We start from the raw sequence: 13,876 nt of genomic DNA, 5'->3' as shown, positions 1-13,876 counted from the left end.
AAGTATTAGGATATGATGCCTGCCGCGCAACCTTACTGCAAAGTTGTTGTTAAAGTTTAAAAGTCAGTCGTGCAAACAATTACCAATATTTAGACATGAACCATTTTTCTGAACATCATTGTATATGGACAGAAATATCATGCTTTGAATCAAGATTGTGACATTGTTAATAACCCATCACCTTTGCAACAGGCTTGCGAGTGCGAATCAAGCAATATCTTCATTTAGATATGTGAAAATTGGAAAACAGCATGAAAGGATCCTGGCGAGATCAAACATGTATTTTGATGAAGGAAAAGAACATTGGGTCACATTAGAGGTGCAACCTCAGCTTTGCTCATATTTCCATTCATTCTATTACTAACCTGTAATACATGCGCATTCTCCTCCCAAACTGTATGAACATCAAACAAGGGTTTGACCCAGTATATACTTATAAATAAACATTAGAGAATGAACTTTACACCCCCGACCCCTGATATTTTGCATGCATTATGTCTGGGATAAATGAAAATGTCAGTGGCTCCTATAGGCTACCGGAGATACTGTATATGGACAGTAATATGTAGTTAATGGGTTTGAGAAGCACCTTTGGCACTGCATACCTGGGTTAATGGTGTTGTGCTTCCTGTGTGTACAGTTCGCTAAATGGACATCCCTTAAGTCAGCAAATAACATAAATGAGGTGCTATTCATTACAGAATATATGCCTTGTGGGAAGATGATGGAAAATAACCACTGAAAGTAATATAGTGACAAACAAAAAGGCATTGATACGCTTTCTGACAGGTTTATACCTTGACAAGCTTGAATTGACTCCCAGTGAAAGGTCTTTTATCAGTAAAACTGCATATAAAAAGGCAAAATGGCCTGTCAAGAATTGAGAAATATTTGACATCCTGATTAAACACTTTTTACATAACATTCTTCATTTTGTAGTTTCTTGCAGCATATCCTAAAAACCTTACATTGCTCAAAAAATTAAAAGCTAACCAATTAGCCTCATCAGGAAGGGAGAATTATCATGTCATGCCCATCACAGAAATAAATTCAAGCCTGATAAATGCTGTGGAGGAATTACTTCTCAGTTCAAGTTGCCCTTGTAGCATTATTGATGGTGATGTTAGATCGGCTCATTAGATATGTCTTTTACTATTCATCTTCCAATTACATTTGTGGTGCTTGTTGACTTCAAAGTGATTGCTTATGGTGTACCACCATCAAAGATGTTCAGGAAGAAGACAAAACAGAGAGAGAGATTAAAAATGGCTTTTAATGGGTCTGGTAGCACAGACAAAGATCAGATGTGATCCCTTTAGAGTTTAAAATGCTCAAGCCTCCAACCAATATCTAGTACTTAAAATACAAACGGATCAATGAAGAGTGATTTGAAACATTATGAGGTGACTATGCATCATATTTGATGCAGAAAATAAAGACTGATTGCGTAATCTGTCTTTTGTGCTGCTTATACTTCTTGCTGAATTAACTTGAATCACAGTCCTTATAAAAAAGATTAAAACTTTCATTTGCATGATATCGGATTTCCTTTGCAGTCCTGGCTTTTTCCTGTTTTTCCTGTATTAAAAGTTTAAATAGTAGAACCTGTTTAGAACCCAACTACTTTATCGAACTATAATTAAAAAAAGTAGAAGTGCAAATGAGTTTCTTGACGATATTTGTTCCCTGAAAAATGCAATTCAAAATTTTCAAGCATAACTGTCATATACTAAGTAAATTAGAAATGTGCCACAGAAGGGTGGCCTTGTCTTGTCCAGATGTGGTGCCATTGCTCTTGATTGAGCTTGATCAGCCTCTTATCTTTTTGGATGCTGTTTTAAAAAAAAAGAAACCAGTTAATCAAATATTTAACAGAAAAAAAAATTCTTGGTTTTAACATGGCAAATTAATATTTGCTTGAATAAGGTTTTGTATAGGTATACAATATAAATATTAAAAAACACTATACATAAACTACCGTTTTAAAATTTGGGGTCTGTATTTTTTTTTATGTATTTGAAAGTAGTCTCACCAAGGCTGCATTTATTTGATCAAAAGTACAGAAAATTAATAACAGTGAAATTTCATTCCATGAAAAAAAAAAAACAATTTAAAATAATTGTTTTCTATTTTAATGTTTTAAAATGTAATTAATTCCTGGGATAGCAAATTTTCAACAGCCACTACTCCAGTCTTTAGTGTCACATGATCCTTCAGAAATCATTCTAATATGCTGATTTGGTGCTCAAGAAACATTTCTTATTATCAATTTTGAAAACAGTCATGCAGCTTAATATTTTTGTGGAAAACATGATACATATTTTTCAGAATTCTTTGAAATAGAAAGTTCAAAAATATTATGTAACAACGTAAAAGTCCTTTTATATCATTTTTAATCAATTTAATAAATCTTTGCTGAATAAAAGAATTTGATTAAAAATGAAAAAAAGTGTGTGTGTATGTGTGTTATACGTGTTATATATACAGTGGTGGCCAAAATTATTAGAACACTAGTAGTTTCACCAGCTAAAAAACGGTTTTAAGTCAGTTATTTCTATCTTTTGCTGTGTGTCAGTAGGAAATATCAGTTTACATTTCCAAACATTCATTTTGCCATTAACTGTAATAATCCAGTGAGATTTTTGTTTGCACAAGGTCTGACAACAGCCAGTGCACCACACAGAGATCTGATCTCACCATCATCCAGTCTGTCTGGAATGACATGAAGAAACAGAACAAACTGAGACAGACTAAATCCAGAAGAACTGTGGCAACGTCTCCAAGATGCTTCAAGAAACCTACCTGCAAAGCTACCTGAAAAACTATGTGCACCTAGGGCAAAAGCTGCTTTAAACGCAAAGGATGCTCACACTAAATGTTGATTTAATTTAGTTAATAGAAGTTAATTGATAAAGAAAATTTATGACAGTGTCCTAATTTTACAGCATTTTTACACAAGTGCCTAAAACTTTTAACAGTACTGTAGCTTTGCAGGTAGGTTTCTTGAAGCATCTTGGAGACGTTGCCACAGTTCTTCTGGATTTAGTCTGTCTCAGTTTGTTCTGTTTCTTCATGTCATTCCAGACAAGTTCTCTAGCTAGCGCCCCACAGTCTCTGCCAAGTGGTTGAAACAGCACTGAACCACAAAGGCAGCAATTTGAGGCTCACCGCAGAGAGTGGTTCAATAAATGCTGTTAACATTAGCATATTCTGCCTTTTTTTTTTTTATTACAGCTCTTAACCTCACAAAAGTGCTGATAATTAACCTACGGTTTTCAGAAAGAATGGAGGAGACTGAAGATATATAACTCTCAGAGGAAAACTGCGTGCCAGGACCTAATGGAATTCACCCCCTCAGAACGTATGTCATCAAATTAAAACACACCGCAAATCACAAAAGCTCTTTTTGTAATGATCTCAGAGGGGTATTGGATAGCAACTGGATACAAGTCATGATTTCATTTCCATTCTCTTCAGATGAGCAGCAAAGCACATCTAAAGGGATCAAATATGGAACTGTAGGGCTGGCATTGCATTGCTGACAGAGGAAAAGGGCTCTCACCTCAGAGACACGATCACTAGACCTTCACAATAATAGGTTGAATGGTGTAGCGATGTACAAATCTTATCAAACTATACTGCTGCACCTTTGCTTTCTAATAAGCATCTGCTAACACGTCTGCACTGCTGCGATATCACGCTCAAAGACTCTGTCCAATAGAGCGAGCAGGCTTCCCGAGAGACCGCACAGCCCACAAACCCCTAGTTTTCTCCTCACAAATACGTTTCTATGGGAATAATTCTCAGACACTGACCTAAGCTGATTTGTCTTTATTTCCTGGAACCTTACTTTGCAGTGCACTTTAGAGAGAGGGGAAATGGCCTGCGCTCTCAGAGATGGTCCACTGAACTTTATGGGTCGAAATGATCTCTATGTTGACACAAGCTTAAAAAACATACCATATTTCAGGGAATAAAATCAATTTACATGAGGATGCACCATTAAAAGCACCTTTGGTCCGAAAATAGAAAGGCTCTACAAATAGAAATGCACACGATTACGTATGTCTTCAGCATGGAGATAATAACGTCACATACACATAATGCACTGGTCAGCTGTAGATCTATTTAGGACTAGTGAGACTCCAAGTGTTTGTTGGAAAAAATTTGGGGTCGATACTCTGACAATTGTGATATATTTGTTATGATTCTTTAATGGATAGAAAGTTAAACTAAAACAGCATTTATTTGAAATAAAAACTAAAAAAAAACTTTATCACTTTGAGCAAATAATGCTTCCTTGCTGAACAAAAGTAAAAATTTCACTTAAAAATTTAAAAATGTATTGAATGTGTGTGTGTGTGTGTGTGTGTTTATTTATTTATTTAGTGTCAGATGTTCAGGTCTACTGAAATACTCACTGCAGCAGCGAGGGCTTGGTCTAGGTCTGCAATAATATCTTCTTCATCCTCCAGACCCACAGACAAACGAATGAGCGTATCACTGATGCCCAGCTCTTTCCTCTCATTCTCAGACACTGAAGCATGAGTCATAATTGCTCTGAATAACAAAAGATGCAACATTATTGGAAATGGAGATGGATGAAATGTTCCCACAAAAAAGCGTTTTTATTGATTTTGATTTGATTTTCAAGGATAAATCATGGTAACACCGGACAAGGTAAAATATCAAGAAGACTTAGTCAGAGAAAATTTAAGTGAATTACTTGTGAACCATAAATATCATAAACCTGTCACAATGATGTTCCAAAAGATGATTAACCTTAACTTCATTATATTGAAAGCTGATGACTATAACTATAAATGTTCCATTATTTCCTGCTAAATAATCTTCTACAATGAGGCAAACTTCTCAGAAAAGAAAAGTGTTGTTTCTGCAATTTCTTTTTACAGCAACATTAAAGCTCTCACGCCCCCTAGTGGAAATCCAAAATAAGCCTCTCAGACTTTTAGGGCTTAAAGGGGTCATATGATGCGATTTCAAGTTTTTTAGCAAGTTTCACGATGAATGCGGCTAAAGTAAACAGTCTCTCTGAGAGCAGCTCTGAAGAGAGGGGCGGGGTCAGCAGAGCTCATTAACATTTGAAGGAAAATGCTACAAAAATGCCTTGATCTGAAAAGAGCTGTTTTTTGACAGGGTAAAATAAAGTTGTTTTTTACACTACCATTGAGAAATTTTAACCAAACTATGTTACAGACTTTTCATTAAGACCCTAAAGAATCACATCAACTTGTGGAAAATGGGCATCCTATCACCCCTTTAAATGAAAAAAAGGTAATATACTTAATGTTTATTTTCTGTATGCTCTGGATTTAAATCAGATTTTCCCAGAGAACAGTCAGTGGATTTGGATATACTTACGGGTGCTCTGCTAGACTCTCATAACCACCAAGACTTTCAGCAAGTGCAAACAACTGAAACGCAAAACACCATATAGTTTCTTTAAAAGTGTAAGATGTAAAAGATTTTCAAACTATATGAAGCTTCAAAGCACCTTCAGACTGCTGAGGAAAGTTGAGGCGTGCTCCAGTTTTCCTTTGATGTAGAAAGTGATCATCCCAGGACAACCTGTGCACTGCCTCTTTGTCAGCTCATGCTGAGGGTGGGATGGAAGACCTGAAGGAAAAGAGTCAGTCAAGTCCAACTGGAATATCAGTTCATTCTGAACAACACAGTTAAAGGTTGCCCATAGGTGGTATCATACAAATGAAGCACCTACACTACTATTCAAAAGGTTTTCAATTTTTTTTACATCACTAAAAAAAGTCTATTGGACTCATCCAAACATTTACTATTTTTATATTCAGATGGATTATTTGAGCAGTTACCTCTATGTCAAAATCACCCAACATACACTTCTATATGAAGTTACAATAATAACACAGACACCTGGGAAGATGACTTTGTCCACTCTTGGGTCAGCCTCCAGAAACTGTGCCACGGCCATTGCGTTCTTAAAGTGCTGCTTCATTCTCACGTGGAGTGTCTTCAGACCCCGATTGCACATATAACAGTCAAATGGAGAAGGCACAGCCCCAAGAGCTGAAGTAAACGGGGAGGAAGAGAGAGTAAAACAAACCTTCAAAGTTCTACTTCCACTATGCAGTTGAATCGTTTTTTATTTTAACAGTCAGGGATAAATCTCCAATCTGATGTAATTGCAATAAGAACCTAACAGAAAGCACAAGGTTTCACATCAGGACTGTAACAGTGTGACAGGTGGGAGGTATGGGATGAAGTCGATAAAATTATAACTTGCTCAAATTATACGTACAGTGATTAGACCATTTAAAAATCACATTAAAATAAAGGATATAGCAATAATATGCAAAGAAAAAAGTTTTCCTGAAACTATTTCTGAGCCATGTACTTCAAAATCAAGAGGGAATGAAGGAAATTGTCCTTTTCAACGAGACTACATGTAGTAACAAAAGGGAAATACTGCCAGCAGATATTAATATAGGATATTACTTTCACTTGAAGACAAGTAATTTTCTTTTCAAGTGAATGAAGTACATTTTTCTTGTCCCTTACAAAAGACCCCCAATAGTGTAGAGAAAAGAACTTCATTCTTGCTAGAATTTCTTCTTCACAGAGTTATATCTGAACATTGCGCCTGGTGCCTCTCTTGGGCATGTCACACATCTTCAGCATATTTATGTACATTATAACACTGAGCTGAACCTTTAACACTCTTCAGTGATAAGCTCAGTTGGCTATGATTCTTTGGCCTTGAGATTATCTGATTTTAAAAAAATGAAAAGAAATCAAAGCTTATTGTACAGCACCAATCAGGTTTAGCACATCATAAATGGATGTTTTTTATGTCCATTATGGTTTATTAAGATTATAGTTCACATCAGCATTAAAACCAGACAATAATTAAATATATAAAGAAGCATCTGTGCGTGTGTGTGTATATATATATATATATATATATAATGTATGTATGTATATATATATATATATATATATATATATATATATATATACGCACATATATAGGCTGTTCTCTATTGTTAGTACTGTCCAATAATTTGGCTTTATTTCAAAGGGCACAAAAAAAATAAAAATCGCATGCTATAAACTGCTTGTAAAATACATCTTATATAATCGTACAGCCCTTTTGATCTTGAGTCACAAAGTCATGCCATAAAGAGAAGAGCTGTTCGCAGAAAATTAGGATGTCAACAGATTTTCACATCTTAAAGGTTTCGGTTTAAATTAGTAGAGCCTTACCATTCTGCAAAAACTTCAGTCGTTCATAGATGTCATCACGGTTGAGAGAAATCAGGCCCATCACAACATCACTGTGTCCTGGAATTACATGGATAATTTTAATTTTGATCAACAAACTTTCAGTTATACAACAGGCTGAAGTAATTTTTTATTTGTTTTTACCATTCATATATTTTGTTGCAGAGTGCATGCAGATGTCTGCTCCAAGTGCAAGGGGGCGCTGTTCCAGGAATGAGAAAAATGGTGAAATAATTGCATCATCTAGTTTCTGTATAAGGAAACTCTAACCCTGCACTGGAATCTTATGATACAAGTCAACTGTACACAATGTATTTTTAACTTTATTAACTCACTTTTTAATTAGTAGCATAGCGTGAAACATTAAGTCGTTGCTCTCTGGACAAGGTAATGTCACCGAGTTCTCAGAATGTATTATTCATACATCAAAAAACAGCAGCACTGGGTTATGTATTAAAATAATGCAAATGTTCATACCTGGAAGTAGGCTGACATGAAAGTGTTGTCCACAACAACAATTATGTCCTTGTTGTGCTCATGGACAATATCTGCACATCCCTTGATGTCCACAACCTTCATTGTAGGGTTTGTGGGTGTTTCAATCCACACCATCTGTAGAAATCAGAACATTTAATATGCCAGTTCAGTTAAGAGTGATACTTCTCAAAGCTAATTATTCATGTGAGCAAATAATTACTCATTCAACCCTCTTTCCCACAGTAATTTTCTAATACTGTCTGCCAGGTGTACCTTTGTATTTGGTTTTAGAGCTGCTTTTAGCAACTCTAGCTTTGTGAGGTCAGCAAAAGAGACATCAAAGCCAACTTCCGCAGCTATTTTTCTGAAATACCGATTAGTTCCTGGTGGAAAGAACATGACAGTCTCAGTAAGAATATCAGCTTTTCACTGCCTTTTTCTTAAGCCCAACTATCATTTTATTTATTATTAGGAGCAGTAACTCACCTCCATAAACATCATTCATGCACAAAATTCCATCTCCAGCCTTAAAAAGATGTGTGATGGTCAAAGTTGCAGCCAATCCAGAGGCAAGAGCGAGACCTATTAGCAAAGTCAGACAGAGCTTTAGGTTATATCAATGTCATATAACATATCATATAAAAGTGTTGGTGATGGACTCACAGTATTGTGCACCATCCAAAGCAGCAACTGCTCTCTCAAGACAGCTTCTTGTGGGATTTCCACTCCTGCTGTACTCAAACCCCTGGCAGATAAAATATTAGAAAAAAGTCAAATTCAAAATGCTTCACATAAACTAGTGTTTTGAATTGTGCAAATAAAATGTCAAATCCACAGAAAACTCTTGAATTAAAAACATACTGTTTGTGGCATAACTCCTTTACAAAGAGACATAGTTAACATGCGAACATATGCGTTTACTTCAACCACCTGGCTGTTCTCATGACTTATGTTGTTAATACTCAGTCAACTTGCAGCTTCTTTGTTGATGTAATCAGTAACCACTCTTTTGTCAAAAGGTATCCTATACATTATTGTTTTTGACTGGTTCCAGAGGAGTTTGGTAAGCTAAGACCAGCTTGAAACAACCAAAACCAGCTAATTAAACTTCTTTCAGAAGCCAATTGAGCATAATAATGAAGTACTTGACCTCAACCTGTGGTGTTGTTTAAATGTCAAGTATATTTTGTTAAATCACTGAATTAAATGTATATTTTGTTAAATCACTGAATTAAATAAACAGGCCTGGCTTGTGGTTGGGATCTTCCAACAAAGTCGATATGGTTCTACATAAAGACACTTAAACCAGGCTAAATAGTTTGCGGGTCTTTCAGTTTGGATAGGCTAAGTGTCCAATGTCCCTCTAAAACCAGCCAGAACTCTAGCCTGGTAGACCATTTAAAGCCAGTTTAGGCTGTTTTTCCAGCAGGATATGAGCTTAGTCACTGTGACATGCACCTACTTACAGTCTTAACTCAAAACCTACAAGTCTTTAATGTAGTTACGCTTGGTATATTAGTTGGTATTTATAAATAAATGTATAATAATAAAAAACTTCCCTTTCACACAAAGTCCTGTAATTGTTCATTTCACGTCAAATCCATTTAAATGGAAACTGCAAGTGAGAATTGCTGATCAAAGAAACAATCGCGAGCTCTATTGTCACTCGATCAGTACACACATCACAATCTACATACTCAAATATCAGGTTAATACGAAACAACAATTAATGTATTCTCAATGTCAAACGCTTACAAAATATCTCAATGGCTTACCGCATGTTTCCCCGGTCCGTGTTGTTTAAAGGTAGTAGACAGCGAAATAGGAGGCACTACGGCCCTAGAGTTCCACTGCTCCGGCTCTGAACCAACGTGGATCGCATCAGTAGCGAATGATTTGAAGAGCGGCTGGTAGCCGGCGGCTGAGCTGTCGTTCTGCTTTTGTGAAGCCATGCGTGCTCCGGATATGACTGACGATGAGACGCCGGGTCCCTGAGATCACAGAAGAGTGAATAGCTCTCTCTCTCTTACTGTAAATGTTTTACATTAAACAGGAGGGCTGTAGCAACAAACCCTTTCTACGCCAATCACTGTATGTGTAGTATAAGGGAATGGAGTGTATTGGTGATCGCTCCGGGGCGTGCTGGGTCACGTGATCAGTGTTACGGTTCAGCGACATGATAGTGCACTGATGATGCAACGTTTACGTGACAAAACCTAACAGCTGTTCACTGAGTGCGTTCCCAACCATAAAATCCAAGTTTATTTTTCAGATAAGTCTGTCTATCTATCTGTCTATCTAAGTTAAATACTTAGGTACACTAGGGAAGAAATGTGCACCTTAAATGGTAACATCTAAGTTTTGGTTTTGTTCAAGTCAAAAATATAGCCTAATCGCTAAAATCAACCAAAATTAATTCATTTATACCATCAAAACGAAATGTTATGAGTTAAATCAGGTTGAAATAGCCTTTTAAGGTAACTGCAGGCCATGCCCTTTTACAGTGTACAGGTCTAGGAAGTTAGATCTGAACCTTTTATATCTTTATTTATGAATGAACAGATTACCAAAAACTTTTGAACACACAACACGTGTTTGTAAATCCCAATAGGCCTATATCAGACACCAATGTTGTATAACACACTCTTCAGTCCACTGCATGACAATATTTTTAAAAAGAAATGTGGAACTCTTTGTGTTGCATATTAATTGGTTATGATATAATTTGATAAGGATATTTAGGCTGGACTTTGTAGGCCTAATAGTTACATAACCTCAGATAGCATTGTGTGTCATTTAAAAAAATAAAAACAAGAAACATGCAGGGTTGCAGACATGTATTCATCAAATATTTCAAGAAATTAGATGTATTCTAAAATGTAGTATTTTTTAGCATGTAATTTAGTATAATTAACTGTCATGTACATTTTTAAATTCTAAAAAAAAAAAGTAATTTAAATCGAGTATATGATCTATGCAGTACATGAGACTTTGATCTTTTTAAAACTTTTTTTTAACTGCACACAAGTTACTATAAAAAATAACTCATATTTATTTATTTTTTTACATTTTATTTATTCATTTTTATTTTTATTGTTATTTTTTATTAAGTGCTTTCCTTACAGTTCCTAAAATCACCAGAAAGTTAAATTCAGGTCTTGGTCTTCCCATGTAGGCAGTTTGGCATGTCATTTTGATTTATCAGCCCAAAAGTATGATCCAACAATGAACTGATGTGACAGCAGTTTGATAGCAGTTTGCTGTATCTTCTCCTTATCTGAGGTGTGCTTTAGACACAAATCACATGACGATCTTCAAGTGATGACAGATACTTGTTTCGGTGTTTTGCTGCTTGGCATCATAAGTGTTGTCTCAGTACAAGGTAATTCCTGTGGGTGTGTTTGAATTACCGGTAGTTCCAGCTCAGGTGACTCTCCCGATTCTGGCTTGATGCATTTGATATGTTGTATACTGTAGGCTATCCTTTAGATTCAAGAACTATGTTTGATCTCTTACCATTTAGGTGATGAATGCATAGCAGGAGTGATTGGGGGGAGCGTAAATTTACAGACCGTACATTTTCTGAAACGCTGATGTCATCAGCCCACGTCTCGCCCCTAATCAGACACCGCCACGTCACGTAACAGCAACAAAAACACGAACAAACACTGAACGATTGTCTTTTTATTAACTAACATTAAGACAGATTAATAAATATATTGTTCCATGTTCGTTTGTATACCGCGCGCAAGGGTTATGCGCATAGTCCAAGTCTTCTCCGTTTTTAGTGTATCTCTGTGGCAGATCTTTAGGGAAGATCTGGCTTCGTGTGGACGTAGCCTTAATCTCCTTTAATCCACCCCATACCCAAATGTAACAAATACTTTACTAACTATTATAGAAGCTCTCTGGTTTGCCCTGTCTGTTTCACTAGCAGGTAAGGATCAAATATGTAATGCATCCAGGCTAGCTACTTTGACTTTTTGTTCTGATGCCTATTTTGGTTTCAAGCATTCATTCTATGTATTTGTAGGTAATTTCAGCCATCCTACTTTATTGAGAGAGAAAGAAGTGCACGGTTAAGAAACCAGAGTGTTTTGATCTATCAACATCTCAGCAGACACTTATATATATCACCATACCACACTCACCATATCCTGTGTCATTTAGAAAACAACCTGCTGAATCAGTGATGTAACATGTAAAACAAGTTGATGTTCTGTAAAGTGCGCAATACAGTAATCAGAAAATGGGACTGAGATCGAAAAAGAAAGAAACGCACATGTGTAAGTTCTATGTAGGTTACTTGATGATCTGTGTGAATTTGTTATATGACGATCATTCCTTTGTGTTGCAGATGATTCATGTTGCAAGGGCTCTGACATGATCTTGTTCGATGTGGAGCAATGGGCTTCCTGTCCTGAGACTGATGTGTAACATGGTTTGGAAATACTGGGTTAATTCTGCTAACTTTCATAATGCTTGCTTATTAACTGTGATTGACGAAGTGATTCACAGTTTCATTTCAGAGGATGAATCAGCTTGAGATGGTGCAAACGTCATTCAAAACCATTGGTTTATGCTTTTCTTGTATTGATTATCCTCCTTTTTCCATACAATCAGCTAAACGAAAGACCTGCAACTGCATACAATAGAATAAAACATGTCAAGCAAAGAATATGAATGTATCTGTCTTCAAAATACATAGATAAACAGCTCAAACACATTCATTATTAAGTATCTAAAATATAGCTGAATTATTTTAAGATGTTTGGATGAGACACCTAGATGTTTAGACCATGATAAATATCCACAACATGTTATGTTGTTGGGAAAGAGCACAAAAAAATCTGTCATAACTTTACCTGTTTAACCTGAAGTAGTTAGACAGGCTGGAGCACAAATGCAGTTACTGTGTTTGTTACTGTATTAGTAATATATTACCCTGTCATGTCATTCTCTTTATTATCTGTTAAGGGGTTATGTTGAAACTAAATATAATTAAAATATATTCAGCATTGCTGAATGTGGCAGAAAGACCATTTTAGCACTGCATTTTCAATTTTTATATTTTCACAGTGATATTAATCACTGTGCAATATTTTCAGTATTGTAACAAAGTCAGTCTAAATTAAAGGCCTCGGGTAGACAGAATTTAAATCGTTGTATTGTACATACAACAAGATTAGTACAACAAGTACAAACTGTGAGGCACTTGTTCCTGGCAGTAGATCAAATGTCTGTGCACTGTGGTTACCCACACGCCACACCTACTGCTTTTAATGACTTTTACAAACAGAAGCATAAAAACATCAGTGAAAGTACTTGAGCTTTTTGAGATTTTAGTTTTATTACTATTTTAACATGCTGAATGGATGTCATGATGACGGTATATTATTTTTTGTATCGTGTTACATGAACATGACCACATAATATTAAGAGCCTGCTGTAATAGCATTTTTGTAAATAGCAGTTTTAAACATCCTCTACAGCTTTTACTTTTAATGATCTAAATGCAACTGTTACCAAACTCACCTATGTCAGCATATACAGAAGCCTCCTCTGACCCAGCTTTTGTCAACTTCACCCCTGCATGAAAAGAGGGCACAGTTACCATACCAACCCATACAACTATGCACGAAACCTGTGTCACTGAGCCAGAAAACCGAGAGAACCAGAGAGATGTAACTGTTTTTTTTCCTCCCCTTGCACTCCTTAGACACTGAATGCCTAATTTGTATGGATTAAATTATATATAAGCACTGGTATTGCCGAATTGTTTTCTGCTGGGAAATGTTTTCCCAATCCTGGAGCAATATTTTTAATAAGTTAAAAAAATCCTTCATTTAGTATTCATTACAAAGTAACCTATAATCCTACACTGCACATGAAATTAAAGGACATAAATTAGCCTTGTACAACGTTTCAGTTCACTTGCAAATTAGTTATCATGCCATGTCCAACCTTGCCATTAAATTCAACCTTGATAAATGCTAGTCCTGCTTCTCCATGAAAGCTGTCATTTAAACTTGTGTTGTAGCATTGGATCATTATTAACGTTTTTTATTATTCATCTACCAATCAAAGTTTTTAATCTTAAAGTATTTAAGCAATTAAGTGT

The 13,876-nt window shown here is 35.9% G+C and overlaps 1 protein-coding gene across 1 annotated transcript; it reads right to left on the bottom strand.

Annotated features, from left to right (window-relative positions):
- Nucleotides 1–1,255: 1,255 nt before the first annotated feature.
- Nucleotides 1,256–9,904, bottom strand: LOC107673555 (cystathionine gamma-lyase-like). Its single transcript, XM_016467183.1, has 12 exons — nt 9,531–9,904; nt 8,419–8,500; nt 8,242–8,337; nt 8,029–8,138; nt 7,756–7,890; nt 7,423–7,480; nt 7,261–7,338; nt 5,911–6,063; nt 5,516–5,637; nt 5,383–5,435; nt 4,422–4,560; nt 1,256–1,832 (listed from the first exon to the last, which is right to left on the bottom strand). The coding sequence occupies exons 1-12, from the start codon at nt 9,705–9,707 to the stop codon at nt 1,818–1,820; spliced, it is 1,218 nt and encodes a 405-aa protein (XP_016322669.1). The 5' UTR covers nt 9,708–9,904; the 3' UTR covers nt 1,256–1,817.
- Nucleotides 9,905–13,876: the final 3,972 nt, after the last annotated feature.

Source organism: Sinocyclocheilus anshuiensis, unplaced genomic scaffold (assembly GCF_001515605.1).
Source record: "Sinocyclocheilus anshuiensis isolate Anshui unplaced genomic scaffold, SAMN03320099.WGS_v1.1 scaffold44, whole genome shotgun sequence".
Taxonomy (NCBI): Eukaryota; Metazoa; Chordata; class Actinopteri; order Cypriniformes; family Cyprinidae; genus Sinocyclocheilus; species Sinocyclocheilus anshuiensis.
The sequence above is the reverse complement of the archived record's forward strand: the minus strand, read 5'-3'. Positions and strand labels throughout refer to the sequence as shown.

What these genes read in the sequence shown, in the direction of transcription:
- LOC107673555 (XM_016467183.1), bottom strand. Translation starts at nt 9,707, where the DNA reads ATGGCTTCACAAAAGCAGAACGACAGCTCAGCCGCCGGCTACCAGCCG. An exon ending in TGCAACAAAATATATGAATG is followed by an intron (nt 7,339 to 7,422) that starts GTAAAAACAAAT and finishes ATGTAATTCCAG; the next exon opens with GACACAGTGATGTTGTGATG. An exon ending in ACTGAAGTTTTTGCAGAATG is followed by an intron (nt 6,064 to 7,260) that starts GTAAGGCTCTAC and finishes CGTTTACTTCAG; the next exon opens with CTCTTGGGGCTGTGCCTTCT.